This window comes from Abramis brama, assembly GCF_963993115.1.
Source record: "Abramis brama genome assembly, chromosome: 24".
Taxonomy (NCBI): domain Eukaryota; kingdom Metazoa; phylum Chordata; class Actinopteri; order Cypriniformes; family Leuciscidae; genus Abramis; species Abramis brama.
The window spans coordinates 19,930,993-19,954,545 of record NC_139986.1 but is presented as its reverse complement, the minus strand read 5'-3'; the positions used below and the strand labels follow the sequence as shown (position 1 = coordinate 19,954,545).

At 36.7% G+C, this 23,553-nt stretch overlaps 1 protein-coding gene across 3 annotated transcripts in view; it reads right to left on the bottom strand.

Moving 5' to 3' along the window:
* The window catches only part of sh3kbp1 (SH3-domain kinase binding protein 1), a 45,289-nt gene extending 24,178 nt beyond the window's left edge, over positions 1–21,111 (bottom strand). For all 3 annotated transcript variants that reach the window (XM_084102617.1, XM_084102618.1, XM_084102619.1), the window contains exons 1-2: positions 20,769–21,111; positions 9,681–9,838 (exon numbers count right to left, since the gene is read on the bottom strand). In XM_084102617.1, coding sequence (XP_083958743.1) covers positions 9,681–9,838; positions 20,769–20,772 — 162 coding nt within the window. In that variant the 5' untranslated portion in view covers positions 20,773–21,111. The remainder of the gene's footprint in view (positions 1–9,680; positions 9,839–20,768) is intronic.
* Positions 21,112–23,553: the final 2,442 nt, after the last annotated feature.

Sequence of the window (23,553 nt, the reverse complement as noted above, 5' to 3'; positions counted from 1 at the left end):
GTGGGAATAGCAGATGCCTAATCAGACTCACCTGACAGAGAGAGTCTGGGTTTATCAAAGGAACAGATTAGAAGAGGGCGTTCACATACTTGCATACTTCAGGCCACAAAGAATTCAACTTCCACCACATACTGACTGACTATTTGTGCATGAATCTCAAACATGGTTATTCTTTTAATACACTGACACACACACATTGACCTCACACTCGGGGCTGTCACGAGGCTCCCTTTCACTAACTTCCTGTTCGCAAGAGCATTAACAGAGCTCTGAAAGTGTGTGTGTGTGTGTGTGTGTGTGTGTGTGTGTGTGTGTGTGTGTGTGTGTGTGTGTGTGTGTGTGTGTGAGTGTGTGATCTACATTCCTCCCCCCCCCCCCCGCTCACTGGTCTGCTCCAGATGGTCAATGGTAGCTGGTTTCCACAGCGTCCCATCATTCCTTGGTCTTCCACTACACAGGGAGGAGGAAAAAAAAGTCATCATGTGCTTCGGGGAATGACAGGCTCTCTCATACACAACAGTGTAGACGACCTTGGTATGCTAGTGCTGCTCTTTGATCAATGCCACGGGCCTACTCATGCTGAGAACCAGGCTGCACGATGTACGAAAAATGTATTCATTCCCATAAAAACTAATTTCACGTTGGAAGACAGAGGAGGTGAATAATGGAAATGTCTCCCGTGCACCACCAAAAAATGTCTGAACAGCTGTTTTAACAATATTTATTCCATAAAGTCTGTTATTTGCGCAGGTTTGAACAACACAGAATACATAAGTAGCAACAACAATAGGGGCAGATAATGTACTTTAAAAAAAAAAGTACCTTAGACTGATGTCAAGATCACGTCCACATAAACTGCGGCATTAGGAAAGGGTCAAATGTATATTTCAGCTAATGTAGCAAGTTAGCAGCTAGCAAGCTAACTTGCAGATACAATGTGCAGTCTTATATAGGTACAAGTAAATTGATCCAATACTTGGATATTTAAAGACACAGACACTTCACATATAAATAACAAGGTCAAGGCCAAGATGGTTGACTTGTTTTAGATTGTCTTATGTTTTGATTTAGTTAGCATGCTAACAGTGTGCTATACTTTAACTGTTAGACAGTTGGCAGTGTAAAATCCTCTTGAAAAAGTTGTTTACTAATTGTTGGCTCAACTGCTTTTGATGCTCCACTTTCTTTTCCATTCCGTTCTATTCCACTCAGAATATAGGTAAACATAAGGGATATTTACTGACGTTTGGCAAATTTTCATAGGTGAAATCCAGATATCATTTCAATAGTAATACATGCAGACAGGACTTTCATGTGAGGGCGAAAAATTTCCCTGCACAGATTTCACAATAGGTTCAATAAGACACAATAGAAAATAGTTAAGCAAATAGTTAAATTTGCTACGTTGATAAAAAAAAAGTTGCTTGGTTTGAAAGTGATTTCTGTGCGAGCTGTGCTGCATACATTGCTGAACTATTGACTAGAGACAATGGATCTTTTTTGCCTGCGAAATTTCCCCAAAAATAATGTGACGAAAGGTCCTTAGCAACCAGTATGGTGGGTTGGAATTCGTCAGTATCATGACGAGACTGCAGTGAAGTGCAATTCTGACTAGAATAGAAGAATGGAGCAAGAACAATGAATGACGTAAAATTCCACAATCCAGCACACCACCTAAACCTCCCTCTTATTTTAAGAGGTTAAATGCTCTACAAACCAGTTACATCAGCAAGTGCTTCAGGATGCCGGGATACAGAATTCAACGTTTCAGGGTGAAATGCTTCATTGGCTGTGACACAGTTTCATGAGCTGCTGCCCCCAATGGATTATTAGTGCAGTGGAGCGAGAACAGAGACCCACGCTGAGACACACTCATACAAAAGTACAGATAGGTAGAAATGACAATCACACATAAAAAAACAATATGCACATGCATGTAGACACATACACACATGATTTTGAAGGATTTAGTTTAGACAGCTCAGGCACCAAGTAAAATGTAAAGCACCTACGGAGATAATGAAGATCCATCCATCCATCTGGTAACCTTCCAATGGGACAGTGAGGATACGTAACTTTGAAATGAATAATGCTACAATAATATTAACAATAAATAATGCCAACTGTCTTTGTGAAAAGTTGCAAAGACAACAACATAGAAATTAAGACTCATTTAGCTCATCCTCTTGAATATAATCCAAAAACTCAATGCCATGAATCATGCAAAGTTTGGCAAATCCAGTGATTAGTCGTTCTGCGTTGTGGGCCATCTGACACAATATCTGAGCAGATTGAGTCTGTTCTGCTGAATCATAAATGTTCTGGAGATGCTGGACTAATGGCAGTTACAATTGAATGCTAAACGTTAATATAACGTTACCCTTGTTCAAACCCCTAGTTGATGAAAACAAAACACAATTTTTAAAAAAAATGCATAAACAAAAAACTATTTATGTTCAACAAGCACTATTTATGCCATTTATGCGATATGATGAAATCCAAAATATAAAATGAAATAAAAATAAAATCTAGTAAAATAACAACCCAGAAGGAGAGGGCAAAAGTGAGATAGGAAAATGAAAGGTTAAAAAGTAATTTATGACAGAACATAATCTCCTTATTTCAATTCAAAGAATAGCAGATTATCTGATCTTAATTAAAAACGTGATACTGAAACAATCCTTACCAGCTGTGTCGAACTGAATCAGAGAAAAAAAAAAAGAGAGAAAGAAAAGCAGGATGGCATGAGTCCATCATTGAGCGCTTGTGATGCCTGTCTATTCAAAATTACATCGCTTATTTAATTACAAGAGGCTAAATTATCGGCCCATTATCACATCACCAAAACAGGAAGCTGGGATGCACGAGTGACTGAACCAATCTGCCAGAGAGGAAGCCCCCCCCCCCCCCCCCCCGTACAAGAACTGACCGGCCCACTGGTGTGCTTGCAACTGTTATTTATCATCACTCATTATCATAACCTCCCTGTAGCATGTGCGGCTCAGCAGATCATGGTAGAGCACAAATCGACAGACAAACAGGATAAGGGGCGAGATTTACTTGTGGCAGACCTCAAACAGGAAACACCTGTAGATGCCAACATGCTTTCTTGTGTCTCTTTCTCTTAAAGATAAATGCACACTTCTACTTATACATCACACGAGAATGAGTCAGATGGTCCACTGCTTATCTTTGACTAGTTAAGTTGTTGATTAAGCGTGGTTGAGTTGAACGTTTAGCGTGCTTTAGAGACATAACTTATCTGAGAGGGTTTTAGCACACTATGATTTAGCATGCTGAAACTGAAAAAGAAGTTCAAAAACAAACAAAAAGTAAAAAGGTTAAAACAAAACTAAAAGGATTCCTTTTAAAGCACAGCCTAAAACAAACAGACATTTAAACCAAATAAGATCAATAAAAACTAATGTACATGAGATGCCCAAGAGCTAAGAACTGCACTTTGTTTTCAAACGGCTGGTTTGTAAGTCACAGCTGCTCAACTGCATTTTTGCCCCAAGTTGACCATCTAATGCTCTGATAAGAGATTACGTAAGATTATGAACTTCTCAACAGGGTGTCTGGGAATGAAGCTAGACAAAATTCAACACATTTTTTAGATGCTTATTTCCTGACACACTACGAGTGTCTGAATGTTCACGCTCACTTTCTCACAAACCCTGCGGGAAGAAAAGTCATTACAGAGATGCTCAATTGTTTCTCCTGGAAGATTAAATAAAGGGAATCGAGTTTCTTGTTTCTCAGATTTTTCTCCTGACAAAAATAAAATAATATATATACAGTATATATATATGTAAGACTGGAAAAACTGGAAGAAAGTTCACCCAAAAATCTATATGGTTTAATGTGAATAATTATCATACAGTATTATACATGTTTGGTATAATTTGAAATGTCTCAGTGCGACTGGTACAAATGTCTCATTCCCAAAGAAGTAAACCAAAAGGCAATAAAGTTCTTAAGAGTTTAGAGACAACTTGCACACAGAGGAGGGTGTGTCTTCCAGGCAAATGGCATTCTGCTCCCAAAAGGTGTAAACTCTGAATGCAAATTCCTATTGTTAGCAAATGTTTCCATGTGAAAGAAGTTTCTGTCTATATAAAGAAATGCAACAAGAGGCTCAGGGCGATTCTGTAACTCAGATCAGCCCATAATGTTGAAGGATCTCAAAGACTTCAGCATTATGTATTTTTCAAAATGTCAGGTTTAACCTACATCTTTTACTCTTTATCGCTGAGCATTTGATGTTATTGTATTGATTATCTTTGAACTGATTATGAAATTAGCATGATACATTTACCTGACATAATAAATTGTTACATTTGATTTTAATCTGAATTATTTTCTCAAGTAGATTAAGTGAAGTCTTATGTTTCCACAAATCTGCGTCCGGGGTTAAGTACATACTAGATCCCAGTTTAGATGGAGCGTGAGGCACATCTGGTGGGATTCTAGATTCCTGACTAACTGCTTGATTTTAACTAAGTTGTTATGCAGTCGCAAATAGGGGGCTAGATAAAAATACTATTAAGGTGTTGAAGCGGCATTATCTTAACGTACTAGCCATAACCTCTGGTTATTGTTTGGGCTTTAACTAAGTTGTTATATTGGCGACTGTAGGGGGCTAAATTGGTACTTTTTAACAATAGCAAGCGTGTATGCGGCATTGTTGAATTGCTTTAGCCATAACCTCTGGTTATCTATCAGACTGGCGAGATAGGAAACGGCTGGCGCGAGACTCTCTGAGCGACATAGATTCCTAATGAACGAGTAAAACATAAAGTAAAGAGTTAAATAGAATAATTAAATGAATAGCAAAACTATTATATAATTGACCAAATACCAATTGGGCAATCTAACCTAAATTCGAGGTTGTGATGAAATGGAGTCAGATAAAAGCTTAAACGGAATTAAATTACTTTGTCACGTGGATATATATACATAAAGACAGTAATGCGCAGATATATATATATATATATATATATATATATATAAAATCTTGGGGAGGCACATGGGTCATTTATATATATATATATATATATATATATATATATATATATATATATATATATATTTATATATATTTATATATATATATATATGTATATATATATATATATATTTATATATATATATATATATATATATATATATATATTTTTTTTTTTATATATATATATATTTATATATATATATATATATATATATAAGTAAATAAATAAAAATGACCCATGTGCCTCCCCAAGATTTTCAGAAAAGATCTCAACAGATCTCAAACTGTGCTCAGTTCTACCAAAATTTACAATCAGAATCAAGAGAACTAAAATTCACCTATTCATTCATTAAATTCTCCAAGTCCAAAGGATCTGTGCTATATCCACATTCATTTTATATATCTCAAATGCATTTTCATCCTAAGGAATTTTATTTGATACTTAAATTAAACATGTACTGCTGTTCAAAAGTATATTTCTATAGCAAAGATACATCAAATTGATATAAAGTGACAGTAAAGTCATTTATAATGTTACACAAGATTTTTATTTCAAATAAATGCTGTTCTTTTCAATGATGCTGAAAATTCTACTTTGCCATCACAGGAAAAAAATATATTTCAAAATATAATAAAATAGAAAACAGTTATTTTAAATTATAATAATATTTCACATTACTGTTTTTACAGTATTTCTGATCAAATAAAGCCTTGGTGAGCATAAGAGACTTTTTCTTTTAAAAATCTCACAGACCCCAAACATTTGAATTAGCTATCCTCCTGAGATATTAAAGAAAATATTAAAGATGACGTGCTCACACAATGTGTTTTAAATAATCAGATACAGTAGCTAGTGCAAAAGCCCTACAGATTGCCATCCATCTTGAACTAAAAAGCAACTGTCATATGAGGTGAAGAAAATGTACAACAGAAAATGTCGCTGCCTGGGATTAGCGCCATCATGGAACAAACTCTGGAATGTTTGCATAAAGTGTGTGGAAATTGAAGATCGGATTTATATATTTTTTTTAAACATATGTATGAGGTCAAAAATAGATCGGATAGCAATCATTAAAGGAGAAGTTCACTTTTAAAATGAAAATTCTGTCATCATATAATCACCCTCATGTTGTTTCAAACCTGTATGAATTTCTTTCTTCTGCTGAACAGAAAGGAAGATATTTAGAAGAATGTCAGTAACCAGACAGTTTTTGGGTCCCATTGACTTCCATAGTATATTTTTTTCCTACTATGGAAGTCAATGGGACCCAAAAACTGCCTGGTTACTGATATTCTTCTAAATATCTTACTTTCTGTTCAGCAGAAGAAAGAAATTCATACAGGTTTGAAACAACATGAGGGCGATTATATGATGACAGAATTTTAATTTTAAAAGTGAACTTCTCCTTTAATGTAAACAGGCCAAAAGAGCAACCTTTGAGCAATAAAACAGTCCTCAAGAAAGAGCCTAAACCCCCCCCCCAGCATGTTGGCTCCTCTTGCTTTTGCTCAAAATTTTTAAGGTCATCAAGGCGCTGAACTCTGAACACGGTGGATGAATTAAGTTAGCGTAGACACAAATAAGTGCAAATGTTCCAACCTCGCTCAGCTGCTTCAAGACCACTGTGAGCCATATGATGTGCGTGTGCTCTGAGCTGTTCAGGTGGAAATCTGACTCCCACACCATTTTTACTGATACCCCAACTCAGCACAATCCAAACCCACAGAGAGAACATAACAAAACTGGCCCTGCTTTAGAATGAAGGCACCATGAATCGCTTCTGAAACACTCCATTGCAGCCAAGATCTGCTGTTTGCGTAGCGTTTTTGTTCTGAAAATGGGCTTGTATGTGACGTGTAGATACAGTTGATCATTCATATGTGGGTGTATGGTCACTATGCAAACCATTCTGAGAATGGAAATTTCACTCTAGCTTATTTAATGGCCATTTATTTGGCAAGCTCCATTTTAGCATGCTGAGAGAATACAATACATATATGTTAGCAGTAAACAAGCTTAGCTAACATATGTGATGCAATGTGATCGTGATAAATAAAAGCTAGCAGGCAGATTAATTGAGAGTAACATTAATCTAACACTCATATTCAAATGTTTTCTCATTAAATATACAACAAAATCACATGAAAATTATCTTAAATGTGAAGTACATTTGGGCATTTTAGTAGTTAAACATGTGCTAACTTAAACCTGTATAAGGTTATTCTGTGAAACAAAAGATATTTTAAAGAATTGTGCAACTGTTTTTGTCTATATACTGAAAGTCAATGCAACACTGGACACCACTGACTTTCATTTTCTGAAAAATATATTTTCTGTGTTCCACAAAAGGAAGAAAGACAAATTTAGAAAGACGTGAGGGTCTTCCACAGCTTCCAGTGTGTGAAGAGAATCTTTGTCTTTAAGGAATGACTTCTATGATGATTGTTTTAGTGTCTTTAGAGCTTGTCTGATACGCCCATTGGTCATGCTCAAGCTGAGAAAAGCGTGTTAAAATTGCACCCGTAGACTTTCTCGCGTCTCACTGCACCTACCCTCCCCAGTGCCATCAGAGGAAGTCTTTACTTCCCTCTAACCATAGAAGAGGAAGTGACCTCACAAAGCTGCAGTCTCACTGCATAAACTGCATAGTTTATAGGCCTAAAGTACAGACAAGCTAAAGTTTGTGGGATCTGAATAAAACTAATCTACAGTATCTTGTGCTTTTTAATCAATATAAAACATTAAAAAAATACAGTCTCAATTCAAGACTATGAATTTAGATGAATCATACATAAAATGACTCAAAAGACTCAAACAACAAGTTTTTGAGGACAGACAGAAAAAGAAAAAAACGTACCTATAGTAGTATGGTGCTTCTTTAAAAAAAAAAAAAAAGATGAACAGTTCTTTCCTTGCCAAATTTGATTTACATAAAACTTCCAATGCTTTCATTTGCATGAGCATATCAAAACGAACAAATAAACAAACACTAAAAGAAGACATTATGGATATTGTAAAGTGCTTTTTATTTGGCCATTTAGTTTCCAAAATCTTTAGTTTCTTTTTTTAACTACTTTGCAATCTTTTCTTTTCATACAACAGAAAAGTAGCAAATATGTTGTTTGAGTTTTTAAGCTCAATTAATTCATTTAAAACTCGGATTTAACGATTCATTTGTATCATCAATTAAACATATTTTTGCATAAAGGAATTGTGATTTGAGACTAAATTTAGACTCATAAACAACTGACTTGATTCAGACTTCAAATGACTCAAAGACTTGAGTGAGATTTCACAGAAAAAAAAACGTGCCCACAGTAATTCAATGATGTAGATGAACTTTGATTAAAGTAAAACTTCACATGTTTTCATTAACATGTGCATATCATATGAACAAATAAAAGACTAAAAGAAGAAAACTCTGCATCTTCCAATAGGGTTATAAAACTAACCTGCATAAAAAACAAACACAAAAAAACTGTGAACACTATTAACATTTCACCCAACCACATGATTTACACTAATCTTCACACCGACATCTGTGGTATTACTTGTTGAAAAGTAGTGTGTTTACAGTAAGGAATTAACAAAACCAACGTACAATAAGAACTGTACTATGAAAATACTGATACTTCTACTAGCGTGATTAGAAAGAGCCTCATTTCACGCTTTGTGAAATTGAATTAACAGGTATGTAGTGCTACTAAGCTAACAAGCTTTCATGGACTCTCACACCTGAGCTCATGACAACCTGCTAGTGGAGTTCACAGGTTTCCTGCTGCAATACGCCCCTGATGTATTGATGTCACTGGAGAGAAGGAGAGAGAGAGAAAGAGAGAAAGTGCGCACAAGTCACAGAGATGCTCTCTCTGTCTCTCCAAATCAACACTAGCATCCTGTTCGTCTCCAGTGCTGCTCAGTTTGACCAATACTCTTCCAGTTAGCACACACACACTGACACTAACAACCTCACCATCCTCTGATGGTAAGCATTGGTTGCCTGCTAAGTTCAGTTTAACACAAGCATACACACTTGTGAACAGCGAACACACACTAGTGCTGGGTGATATATAACATATATTCATTAAATGTGCTAAGGATGCTCCAATCAGGATATCCTGAAGACATTTTTAATGATTTCACATCTAAGTGGTCTATTTAAAAGTAATGGCTTATAACTCTACAAAGATAAAGGTATCATCAAGCACATGGTCTCATTTGATAGAAAACCTTTCAGACTTTCAGAAAACTGATTTTGAGAATGTTTGGAGATTCTTATGTTACAACACTGCCGAGAAAACCCAGAAAAAGTGATGCAATTTATTGATTTATTTTGTTATTCATGCTTGACATGATTTTTAGCATCAGTTGTGAAAAAACAGTAGTGTATTTGGTTGTAATTGATGTTTGATTGAAAAATGGTTGCATTGAAATAAACCTTTTCAGAGCACATATATGTATATCGAGATATGTATTGGTTTTTGTCAAAAGTGTGAAAAACTTCAAGGTAATTATTTTTGCTATATCACTCTGCCCAAACACACGCATTACGTGTTAATAGTTTGGTCATGCTAAATAAAGGAAAATGTGGTGAGACTGTAGTGCGAATTCATCCACTACCTCCTGCAGTGAAAGGTCAAAAGTGCAAACGCTGAGTTCAGCACTTACCCTGACAAAGTTGTCGGGGAAGAGCCCTCTCCGACCGTCCAACTCTCCCTCCCACCAGCCCCCCTCATCCTTCCTGATGTTACTGATGATGTCACCGACAGCTATGGTCAACTCGTCATCATGCTGGGCCTGGTAATCAAACTCCACAATGGCTTCCACTGAGAGAGAGGAAAGCAAACAGAGAGATTTAGCACTCATAGTTACACACACAGGAAGCAGGATATACAGTATTACTGTACGAGACTTACGTAGACAGACTTTCTCCATTCAGTGAAAAAGAAAACTCAACCTACAGGAGATCCATATATATTTCTCAAAGTATCAATATGTAATTTTAATCATCATTACATTTGACCTTATAGGAGATGCAAACATTTTTTATGTGACTTTTGTAATTCAACATACGCAACCCACAAAGATCCTGTTTTTGGTACTGTTGCCGTTTTATCTTACTCTCTTATGTAGAAAAGTTAAACTAGATGTTTTTAGTGGTGCTTGCCCAAGTTGCTGCAAAAACTCTAGGCTGTTGTGGGTGGTTGCCAGGCCATTGCTATGCGTGTAGTAATATGTTTGGAGTGTTTGTAGCATGTTGCTATGCTGCTATGTGTCCTGGGTTGTTTCTAAGGTGTTGCTAGGGTAGACGGTTTGAAGTGCATAGATAGGTGATGATAGGGTGTTCTCAATGTTTTCTAGGGTGTTGCGGGGTGATTCTACTGGATGGTTTCTATGGCACTGATTAGTGAGAATAAGGTGTTCTTGATGTTTTCTAGGGTGTTGCTAGTTGATTCAAGCGTGTTCTGTGTAGTTGCCAGGGTATTGCTATGTTGATACTAAGGTGTTTAGAATGTTTTTGAGTGTGCTGCTATGCTGCTATCCATGTTCTGGTTGTATCAAGGTGATTCTGTTGTATTCTGGATAGTTTCTAGGGTGTTGCTAGGTTATTTTAGGGTTATTTTAGAGCAATACAAATGGTGATGCTTACCATAAAAACTACTTTGTCATGTGTGTTCTGACAGCATCATAACTTCATTTCTTTTATCGCATAATCATATATATATTTATATATACACAATAATAAAACATTAACTGAGATAGAGAGAGAAAGATATGAGTCCTTCTGAAAGGATAAGAGCTGACAGGCCCCTGGAGCATCAGAAGGCATCATGTTTTCACTGCAGATAGGAGGATTCCTCTAGGTGAGATCAAGGCAGGAGCAAAAGCAACAAAACAAGGAACCGAGAAATTAAAGTGACAAGATATTTTTATGTTATAGTTTGTAATATTTAAAGGAAGCTTTTTGAACTCTGCTGAACTACAGAGGTGCTATTTTTGTTAGGGAAGTGCAGGATGAGCATGTCATCCTCCCAGCTTTGTGACTCTGCGGGTTTGAATTGAATTGTGTGTGTTTGCATGAGGTCATGATGGTGGGAAGGGGTTACCGTCAGGATGGGGATGAGAGTTAGAACATCACAATGATGCGTTTATGAGTCATCAAGCCATTCCACACAAGACGAGATCACACCCACGCTTCGCTTCAATGCAACGCATGTTGCACAGACACAAACACACACAGCAGGACATTGCAAACATCCTTTGTGACTTCTACACTATCTTTGCTCTATATAGCAACTCTTACTACAGGTTTTGTAAATGATCACAGAATTTTCCTTTTTTGGGTGAACTAACCCTTTAAGCTTTTTTAAACCAAATTCTACTGTTTTTCCAACAAAGAAATGGGAAAGGCAAGAAAAGTCTGAAGAGATTATATCTGGGCCTAATCAGCCATTAGAGATGATAGATATCCATATAACAACACAGACTGTTGCATTTCTGCAGTTATATTGCGTGTGTGGTTTTGTGCCGGTAGGTTTTTTATATCTGTGCATATGCGTAGGCGCGTTCCACCAGATGTTTGGAAGTATTCGGTACCTTTGTGTTTGTTATGGCTGCGGGCTGACCGATTTCTTTTATACAACCTCATGCTTTTCTCCCTGCACAGCTCAGCAGAATGTTCTGCAGGGTCATCTGAGGGATCATATAGACCATGCTGTTATGTATTTTTGAATATCTAAATGGTATATCAATACCCTTGTGCATGAAGAGATAATCTGGGTGGGTGGTATTTACTCACTCTCATGTCGTTCCAAACCCTTAAGACTTTTGTTCATCTTCAGAACACAAATGAAGATATCTTTAATAAAATCTGAGCCAGTTCTGTCCCTCCATTGACAGCTACGCAACTACTACTTTGACGCTTCAAATAATTCATAAAAAGAGCGGTTTAGTCCAAATTTTCTGAAGAGCCTCTATAGCAGGGATAGGCAACTCCGGTCCTGGAGGGCCACTGTCCTGCAGAGTTTAGCTCCAACCCTAATTAAACACACCCGAACAAGGCAATCAATGTTTTCAGGATTACTAGATAGATACAGGCAGGTGAGTTTTTATCAGGGCTGAAGCTAAACTCTGCAGGACAGCGGCCCTCCAGGACCAGAGTTGCCCATCCCTGCTCTATAGCTTTATATGATGAACAAATTGAATTTAGTCTTATATTCACATATAAACAACACTGATCAGCGAACATAAACAGAAGCTCACCCGAACTTGCTTAACATGCAAGAACAAAGCTCATTGGTTCTTGAGGAAGCTCAAACGTGCTGCGTAACACAAGAATGAACCTGATTGGTTCTCGCACATCAAGCAAACACGCTTGAGCTTCCGTTTAAATGAACCATTTTCCACGTTTCATACCGTAACCGTACATTATAATGCTGTGATGCCTAAATTATTTTAAGTATCACAACATTGCTTTGATCATTGGAAAATAGTATAATTAAAAAAAAAATATAGGCTTACCAGTATCAGCCAGAGTTTATATACAAATTTATTAAGGAATTTATATATTACATTTATATAAAATACATTTGATATTTAAAAATAAAAATGTAACATATAGAATTAATATATAAACATATTTATTTATATAATAAACAAAAATACAAGGATCAGGAAATGTGCACAATGAATGAGTGACACTCCATTTAAGCGATAATCAGCGGCGCTTCCTGTGGAGATCTGATGGCATAGATTCTATACATAGGTGGATCATAACATGACCTTAATCACAATTATTCATACTTGACCTTTCTACAGGCCTTGAACACCATGTTGGATCTATTTTTCTTTAAAGGAACTGTTATGCTAGACTTTGATGACATCCTGAATGACTATCAAGTCGGCCCATCTCTCTCACTCTCCAGCTGTTTAAAGCACAGCTGTCATGTTTAGGGTAATACATCTTCCAAAATAAAACTCCCACACACACTTACACCCTTACACCAAGAATACTTTCATTTGTCTTGAATGTCTGTCACACCCACAAATGTCAGACTCTGTCTGACTTTTTAGCACAGTCTTTCTACAACTGACCAACACAAACACCCTCACACACAACAACACACTAGAATTACAGACATAAAACAACAAAGCTGTTTCCTGTTGATTCTTATCTTTCTTTTTATTGGCCACAAGAAAGACTGACTCAGGATCCAGTTATTAGTGACACATCCAGGGTATGAAATCATGATATCAATATGAGGGTGAAAACTGCTTTTTGTTGATTTAATATGATCTGTAAGAGGAAATGCATTCTCAAAATAATTACAAGAAATGGTGTTAATGAATTGATTATATTAAAGTATTTGACATGAAGGATAACAGAATATTTTTTTATATTTTTTTAAAAATATTTATTAAATAAAATGAAATATTATTAAACTATATTTGAAATAATTTATATAATATATATTATTAATACAATATTTTAAAATAAAAATATTCCCATAAAGAAAACTTTATTTCAAAAATTTCCTTTGATTTTTGTTGATTTAATTTTATCTGTGAGAGGAAACAAATTCTCAATCTATTTATTGAGAACGTGGTTAATGAATTGATTAAAGTATTTGATGAAGTATAACAATTTGTTTTAAACATATTCTTTAAAATATATTTTACATATAATATAATATATAAAATATTTTTAAATAAAATATTTTACAAAAAAGTCCCCATGAATCGCAATGATTTGTGACATGTATATTACAATGTGCATTATATCAAGAGGTAGTTGCCAATTCCAGGCCATATATTCTAGGCAATTGGACAATTATCATGTGGTGATTTAAAAAATATCACATAGACCCACGTAATATCTAATATAACAGACACTTGAGCCAGCAACAACCAAGCAACCACATAGTAATGTCCTAGTAATCAACCACCTAAGCAACTGCATGCATAGCAAGCACTAAAAACAACTCTGCACCACGTGTGTGCATTGAAGATTAGAGGTATTATTCTTTTTTACCAGCGTCATGGCGTGCTGGTCATCTCCCTGAGCAGCTATAAATAGGCCTACTCCTCTTCTTAGTAGCTCCTTTAGCCTGTGTCTGGACTCAGCTGATTTGCGCTGATGTGAGTCAAGTGTTTGTCTGCTTTAGAGGACCTCAGTGAAATCATGTGATGCGCTTTTCACGCCAGCACAACTCTCTGAGCTTATGCATTAAAACATCAACTCAGTCGATGTGTAATACTCACTGAATTCATGTATGCCTGATCCATTCCCTGTCATAAGCATTGCACCCATAATCCACTGCACAGCATTTGCATAAATCTTGGAAGTTAAGACATACACGTATTATTGTTATGTTGCATTGATTCAGAACAAGATCGATAATGTTCCAGCGTTGTACGAACAACCTTTTTGGCTAATGATGTGATTGAACTGAACTAAAATCCCTCATTGTTTCTCGTCTAAGGGGAGCTTGTGACTTACATTTTAATTGGTAATTCTCGCATACTGACTCAGGCCATGTACTCCCTAAAGGTTAATCAAATTTACGGTATTAGATTGCATTAAATGGAATGGACATGAATTAAATTAATTACACTGGCAAAAGTATTTTTATACAGCAAAGAGCTCATGCTTAAGTCTGACTGGTTGAGCAGCATTAGCCTAGATGCGAATGGCTCAAAATGACTCCAATGAGTCAGTGAAATGAACAGCAGATATCCTTCACAGCCAAACTATGCCACCCTGACTTATTACACACCTCCGAATGTAGATTGAAGGAACTGTTGGCCTAATATAACTGCAGATAAAAAATAACCACTACGAAATGTGGTGGGCCCTAACACAAACATGCAACATTCAGATCAGTGCTGTGATCACAGGCGTAGTCCTGACCCATTTCACCAAATGCACTCTGCTGTGGTCTGGTTAGCACTTAGGAGAGACATCACTGTCCTTTCGTATGAGCTTTAGTCAGATCTGTTGCCAGGGCAACAGAAGAAGTAACACTGACATGAATATACATTAATCAGCTGATTCGACGTGGGTGGGTTGGGTGTCGCAACAGCCTTCTATCAGGGAAACCCTGTTCTTAAAGGGTTAGTTGATCTAAAAATTAATTTTCTGCCATTAATTTCTCACCCTCATGTCGTTCCAAACCCTTAAGACCTTCGCTCATCTTCGGAACACAAATTAAGATATTTTTGATGAAATCTGAGAGCTTTCTGACCCCATATAGACACCAACATCATAACCACTTTCAAGGCCCAGAAAGGTAGTAAAGACATGGTTAAAATAGTCAATGTGACTACAGTGGTTCAACCTTAGGGCCCTGTTTTAACAATCTAAGCACATGGTCAAAAGCGCAGAGCGCAAGTGCTCTTAGGGCGTGTCCGAATCCACTTTTGCTAGTTGAACGATGGGAAAAATGGTTGGCGCGCCCAGTGCATGGTCTAAAAGGGTTGTCTCTATTCTCTTAATGGGTGTGTTTTGGGCGTAACGTGCAAAAAAATCAATCAGAGTGTAATTTCCCAATCCCTTTAAAAGCCAGTTGTGCTCGTTCCATGGCGGATTCGCTATTTACATGGCGCAATTTGCAAACGTAAAGACTGAACGTGTCTCCAGAGCAAACGCAAACGGAGGCGCACAAGCAGACCATCTACGGGACAAGCCGGATTTCACCATATATTTACGTACACAATAAAAACCGTTTATTTTTATTTGGCATGTTTGTGTGCTGCTGCACGTCCCTGTGTGTAATAAGCAGAGTGTAAGCGTGTTGTGGACCGTCTATAGGCGCACATTACTAATGCGCTAAAAATATTGCTCTATTGACTTGCGTCAGGCTGAAACTAGCAAAAAACACTTGCGTCGCGCTTGGCGCTGCATTGCGCCGGGTGTATGAAAGGGCCCTTAATGTATTTAATCTAGGCCCATTTAATCTATTTTTACAATTAAATATCCAATGACTAATATACTAAATCAGTTAAATCTGTAATACCATCTTATAACTGATAAGGTACCGCATTCCTAAAATTTTAGAAAGACAGGTGGGATATTTCTGAACACTCTGTGATGACAAACGAATCAATGTTTTCAAGCAATTCAATGAAATTAACTTGTTTGAAAGAATTGAATCTCAAAAATTAAATCAAACTTCCTATCACACCTTTTGCTACTGAGATTAAATTTATGTTAAACAGTCAATAAACTATTTAAATCACTGCAATAAATCTTAATGATGCTTAAATTTAAAACTTGACGATTTCTTGACGTGTGTGTATATATTTATATTTATATATTTATTTTTTGTTTTTTTTGTTTAGAGGACCTTTATATAGTAGAAGGTCCTCTTAAACACATTACCACATGTGGCTCATCATGTGTCCTGGCTTACCAAATTGTATTAGCCAAGCCACTTATTATGTGGGTTAGACGTTGAACTTGGGTCATGTGCAGAAATTCAGAAACAAACTAACATGCGATTGTGAAGACACAAAATGACACACTTTCCCAGAAGCATAAAACATGCCGTTAACATGCCATTAAATGATGCAGTATGTAGGACAAACACTCTTGTGCTCAATGCTGGAGAGTAAAGTGCAAGACAACTTCCTTAAAGCTAACAAACAACAATCTTACAACTCTTCTTTAAAGTTACTGCTCCAAAGTCACTTTTAAATTGTGACTTTGGAGCAGTAACTTAAATTATTAATCTCCAAAAGCTCTTTCAGCAGATGTTTTCGACTGTATGTGATGAATAAATCTGGAGCTATTGCACAATATTGTACAAAACTCTTACACTGGCCATGGTGGATCTACTCTAGTACCGCATGACACTTTAAGTCTGTCTTGCACTTTAACAATTGGAGCAATCTCCTGTAGACTTAAGAAATCAATGACTACTCGTGCTCAAAAACACATAACTCTTTCTTCCTTCTGTTTTTACGAGGAACATTTTATTATTTTTCCATCTGATACAAACCCTTATGGTTTTTATTACTGCATATTGTGCATTTCCCCTCCAGTAATATTCACAGAAAACTTTTTCGTCTACGCCACACAAAACAACTCTCCTCTGGATTATTTTATTAGGATCTATGAATACTATTATTTAACATAGGCATGCCCAGAAGGCATCTGCAGAAAATTAGCATTTTCTGTCCTGCTTTTGGGGGGAAATCAGCAGTAATGGTTTTAAACATGGTAAGATGTGTTAAATTGGAAGCTTAAAGAATAGGCTAATCAAATTAGCTAAAATATTTAGTAACCAAAAAAACAAAAGCAGCTGGAGATGTGTAGATCTTCCAAACCAGTCACCTTTAGGCAGAGAAGTGTGATATATAAACAACTACGACTGGTTCCCCTACAATGTTTCCACTGACAATAAAAGAACAACTATAACATGGAGGAACTTGTGGTAGATGTGTAAATGCTCCACTACAACGGGAACTCATACTGTACACAGAAACATGCTTCTCTCACCACTTCCCTGTTCTCTGCCAAAGGGCAATGAATGAGCATGACATAGCAGCCATGACAGTAAAGAGACCGGAGTACAGTGCAACACTTCCCAGAATCCAAAGCGCACCACATCACTGGGGAGGAAAAGCAAAGCTGGAGCTTGCGGCGAAAACAGTAACAGAGGAAGCCAGGGCTTCATTAACTTGCATGTGATATGAGGATTCACAGGGAGCCCTTGATCACTATGAATTCACTTACTGAAAGCATGTTTAATTCAAAACAGAGGAAAATAAATTCCTACACTCTTGAAAATAAAGGTTCTGTATTGTCATTGACGGTACCATGAAGAACCTTAAATATCAATGAAAGCTTTTCCTTACACAAAAGGTACTTCAGATTATTCAAATTTTCTTCAGAGAAAAAATGGTTATTTTAAGAACTGCTCACTGAGAGGTTCTTTGGCGATGCAGAAACAAGTGATCTTATCTATAATAATATGCATATGAAAAATAATGAGATCATCAACATTAAACAGCATACAAATCAAAACTGCCTGCTGCTACTGAATGAAATGTCGACCCAGTACAAGCTATAGGACTGTGCAAGCTTTGGGGGGTGTTGATGGACTTGATCTACTCCATCTGTGTTTTGATCATCATTCTGAATCTGATCAAAAATGCTATATATTTTTTAAACGCTGGTGGGGAAAGAGGTGCATGTTGGGATCAACAAATTTACCCTCAAGTCATTCAAAACCTGCATAACTTACTTTCTTCTGCAGAACAAAAAAGAAGATGTTTTGAAAGACGTCTCAGTGCATTTTTAACCCTTATACAATGAACGTCAATGTTTTTTTGGACCTCACTGAATTCCACTGTACAGATAAACCAGTGAAATATTACTTTTATGTTCCACAGAAGAAAGAAAGTCGTACAGATTCAGAACGACATAAAGGTGAGTAAATAATAACAGAATATTCATTTTTGAGTGAACTACTGTATCCCTTAAGGTACAAATATGCACCACTTAGGGGTTGATAAGGTACAAACATCTTGCATGTTTTATATTTTTTCCATTTTAAGCGCAGAGCATGGATCATTTGTCAGATTGATTTTTAAATCATATCAGTCCTGCAGTCCTGTTTGTGTCATTGATTTATGTTTTGAAATAGTTGGTACACACAGCTGGCCCTGGGTGGTTAATATCCGTTACCGTTTATGTTTAGACAGAAATTAACAAACACTCCGGTGGGTTTGTACACAGTTGGCTTTAGTCACTAAAGAATGTAACCAAATGTGATGTGCAATGTGCTCAAAAACCGGATTGTGCCGTTTTAAGTTTTCAACACGAATGCCTGTTGATCTAAACGCTTTGATGAATCTTGCCAAGAGATCAGAGACACGTGTGTGACTGTCTCACGCTGGGGTTTTGTCAAACAAAACACCCCTTTTTGATGAGCTCATCACGGGAGAGTGCTTAGAACATAAGAGGATTGTACATCTGTTTGCGCTTCATTCAATAAGAAGTCGCTTTTAGTTTGTTAAATATAAACCATAAAAGATTGTAATCCAATGCCAATGATAGGCTCAGTACGACAGTCTTACATATGAGATTACTCTACAGTGATGACTCTGCAGATATGACTATCTCATTTCACAACGGTGTGGCATTCCTCAAAAATGCCTGTCATCCTGTTTTATCATCAGTGTAGTATAAGAAAAGAAAACAACACCAATGATTTTTTTTTTTTTTTGGACTGAGATGCTAAAAACAGTTTTGGCTGCAGCCGCCCAGTTATTGACTGTGATGAGCTTGTGGGCATCAAGGGCGTCTGTTTAATTAAAAACAAAAACAAAAAAACGTACAAACAAGTCAACTTTATTTAAAGCACATAGTGTGATGCTACCCGATACAATCTAATGTAAGAAGCATTTGTGGCCTGTTTTGTTCTGTCTGACCAATATCATTTGCCGATTTACACACTTTTCTACCTAAAGTCGCAATGAAACGGAAGAAGTGTGATCTTTTCTCCTGTATTGTCATGTACATCTGAGTGAAACAGATTATCAATACAAAAATGTAGGGGAGGGACTCAGTTCTAACTTTAACATTTAGACCCTAGTTGAATCATCTCAAAACCATTTTGATCACAAAGAAACGTTTCCTTTTTGGAAACACTGAATTTAAATAAACACTTATTAAAGTTAAAATATATATAAATATAGAAAAATGTGCATTGTCCGTTAACAACACTGAAGGCCCTTCACACCAAGGACGATAACTTTAACGATAAAGATATCGTTTTAAAATAATAGCAGACTCCACATCGCAACTTAAGGACACGGTGGAATGATATTGTTGGAATTACTTTAAAAATATGTATTTTTCCAGCTGATGAAAGATAAAAACATTGACAGCCAATCAGAATCCATCCTCCTCAAAGAGCTTGAGCATTTAAAGCGCAGACAAAACTGCAGCATGTTTATAATGAACAGAATGCTATCTGCGTTGGTGTGGACGCTAATACAGTAGTTCTTTGTGTGAATGGGCCTTAATAGTTATCATTATCTTTCTTGGTGTGAATGGACCTTGACACTTAGTAGAAAGAACAGGTATATTAATCAGCCAATCGGGTACAGTTAATGCCCGATACTGACAATCTAAGAATATCAACCAATCAATCAGCCAGCCGATATCTGAGTCTATTACAATTTATGAATTAATATAAGCCGTCAGCCCTTTTTTTTTTTGCAAACTATTTTGTATTTATCATTGTTTGGAAACTAATAATTAGCCAATTAACAGACATTTCAACATGAATCTATACAGTAATCAGTCATAAAGAAACAATATCGGTCGATATTGTGTGATGAGCAGTTTACGTTGCATTGTTAGGTCATAATAAAATAATATGCATAATGAAAAGAGCGTTCCTGCACATCCTTATGAAACAATGTAGCAAAAGCCACATCTGTAAAGAGAAACATAACGGACAGCTGGAGGAGAGCAGGAAACCTCAGAGGGAAATGAAATTCAGCTTTTAACTCTTCATGACATTTGAGCAACAGAGAAGAGGGGGGGAAAACCATGCAAACGTGTCCACATCTTGAAATAATCAGATCTTCTTTCTATAGTTATAATAGTGCGACGGACGCATCATGCAATAACTATCAATGATATCAGTTTCATTTAATGTTTTATATGACACATCAATTGCACAATGAGGTCAAGATCTAGCATAAAAATGAACGGACTTAACCCAAATATGTTGTACTCACCCATTTATGAACTTGTATACGCGGCGTGTTTGTCTAGGATGTTTTCAACGTAGAGAAGAAAAAAAGAAATCCGCTACTTTCGGAGATGCAGCACACTGGGTCGGAAATACCTCAAATAATCACTTAAAATGAAAGCGCAACGCGGCTTCTAAGCATATTTCTTACAAATGATCCTGCCCCTCGTTAAAAAGAGCAAAAAAAGGCAGGGGCAACAATGCAAGAGGGGGGAAGAGATGATGTGAATGTTGCCCCAGCCGTAAGGCGCTTCACTACAGTTTTGCCTCCGTCGCTTAACGAACTCCAGCTTGCCATCACTGCGCTCACTCAGTGGCGCTCGTGAACCGAAAGTTCTCGCGAGAACTGGAAGGATGCGCTGTAATGGTCGAGACCATTGAACGGGATTTTCCGCTTTTATACAAATAAATAGGCCTACCTGGGGCCTGCAAGTCGCAGGTAATTGTTTCTAAAAACATGTTTTTGTTTACTCAATACATATCATTATAGAGCGTAATCACTGGGGTGTAACATATTTGGTTACTTTTAAAGAACTTTAAGTGTTTGAAACGAATGTAAACTGTAGGGAGACAGTAGGGGCGGTGTTTGGTTTAAACGTCAGGAAACGTGGGCCTATGCCAGATTTTAATGTAATATTCCCATATTTGTCAACTAAATAGCCTACTTATTCTTAAACGGTTTAAATTAATGTCAAATAGAGGGCTGTTGTTTCAACCTGTAAGACTTATAGGAAACATGGACACTTGGATTTATTTTTTAAATTATACTTACCTTAAAATGATTGTATCTCAAAAACTCACTCCTAGGCCTATTTAAAATGTGCTATATGAACTGATGAGACCTTAACCATGTTAAATCAATAATTACAGATATGGTATATTATAGCATGGATTTAATTGTAAAATATAAGCCTACAAATGAGCCCTAAATGACTAGTTTTAAAACAATAAATCCAAATACCCACTTGTTATCCTGCATGCGCTTGCAAATTCCCTGTTATGCTGATTCTAAAGTCGCTACTGCCACCCTGTGGCCAGTATAGGATACAACCCGCAGTGGACTTATGAATTATTATTTTTTTGGCCATGCATACTTAATTAATATTCAAATATAAAATAGTACTTTCCCCCCATACTTCTTGTCTTATATTCTGCTTGGCTTAAGTCAGCAAATTTGCTTTGGACTTTCTCCTGTTGTGCAGTAATGAGGCTTAACTGAGTGGATCTTTATAATAGCACTATTAATGCTGGAATGACTACTGATCACATAAACACACAGAGACAGAGGAATGTGCTTTAGACAGCAGAAAGTGCAGTCGGCTGCTGTGCAGTAATGGTGGAAACCAAGAGAGAACAGAGACACATGATAGCAACAGAACACAAATAAGGCAGAGAGAGATAGCAGGTGAAAGCATTGAAAGAGAAAGGAAAAGGTCTGCCATCAGAATGCTTTAGGCCTCAACACTTTTTTTTTTTTTTTGCCACAATGTGCAAACTATGGAACCTTTTTTCTGCCAAGGAATGTAAAAAAAAAGAAAGAAAAAAGTTTAGAGTTCTGATACAAACTCGCAATTCTGACTTGAGTTTATAAGTAGCCTATATGACTTTTCTCAGAAGTTATAAAGTCTGAAATGTGAGATAAAAAAGTTGCAATTGTGAGTAAAAAAGTCTGAATTGTGAGATAAAAAGTCGCAATTACCTTTTTTATTCCATGGCGGAAACAAGTTTCCATTGCAAACTAAAGTAGACTTTACTTGGATATATTTTGTTTATCTGAGAGAACTTCACAGTCCAAATTTAGCATTGAAGCAAAACGGTTTAGTCCTAAATGGGTGCATTTTTTTAACCAATGCCAATAAAAGTGTGTGGGAAAAGTGGTGTTGGTGTGTGAAGAACATAGGATGAATTATTCTACAGTAGTTCTGAGTCAGACTCATTTGAACCTGTATCTTTCTGATACCTTCTGCTTACTGCCTCATTTATGCATATACAAGTTCAGTTTCCTGAACATGTCATGATTCAGTAGCCTATGTATGTTTACGTTTAGCGTTCGGCACTCAGAGGAAGTGATGACTATGTATAGAAATAGATATGCATAGCCTTTTAGTCCAGTGGTTCTCAATTCCAGTCCTCGTGACCCACTGCTCTGCACATTTTGTATGTCTCTCTTATCTGACACACTCAGTTCAGTTCATGGAGTCTCTCCTAATGAGCTGATGTTCTGGTTCAGGTGTGTTAAATAAGGGAGACATACAAAATGTGCAGAGCAGTGGGTCACGAGGACTGGAATTGAGAACCACTGTTTTAGTCTATTATTAGGCCTATAACCGTTTAGCCTCCAGGCATTCAGAAGAAGAGAGGAAGTTAAACCGCCTCACCTGCTTTCCAAATGAGCCAGACGTCAATTGTTTAAATGCCTTTTGGTTTTGAAAGGATTGCGCGAGAAAGAACCTCATACAATACAATGGAAAGGAAAGAGAGAAACATTGTTAATGTACAATGCTCCCCAAATTAAACATACGTGTCTTGGTTTCACATATAAGTAGGCTATATTATAGAAGTAAAAGTGTTTTTAAAATGTAGGAAAAACTGAAATCTGCTACCGTGTTCTTTCATCTCAGTTCAGACGGTTAAATAAGCATACTAAGCAATGTCTTAATGAAAATGTAAAAGTACTCTTACGGTCGTTATAGATAGAAAATATCGTCAGCGCAGTACAAAAACAAAAAGACGTCAATTAAAAGTCATGTGTGCGTGTTGTTTATGATTGT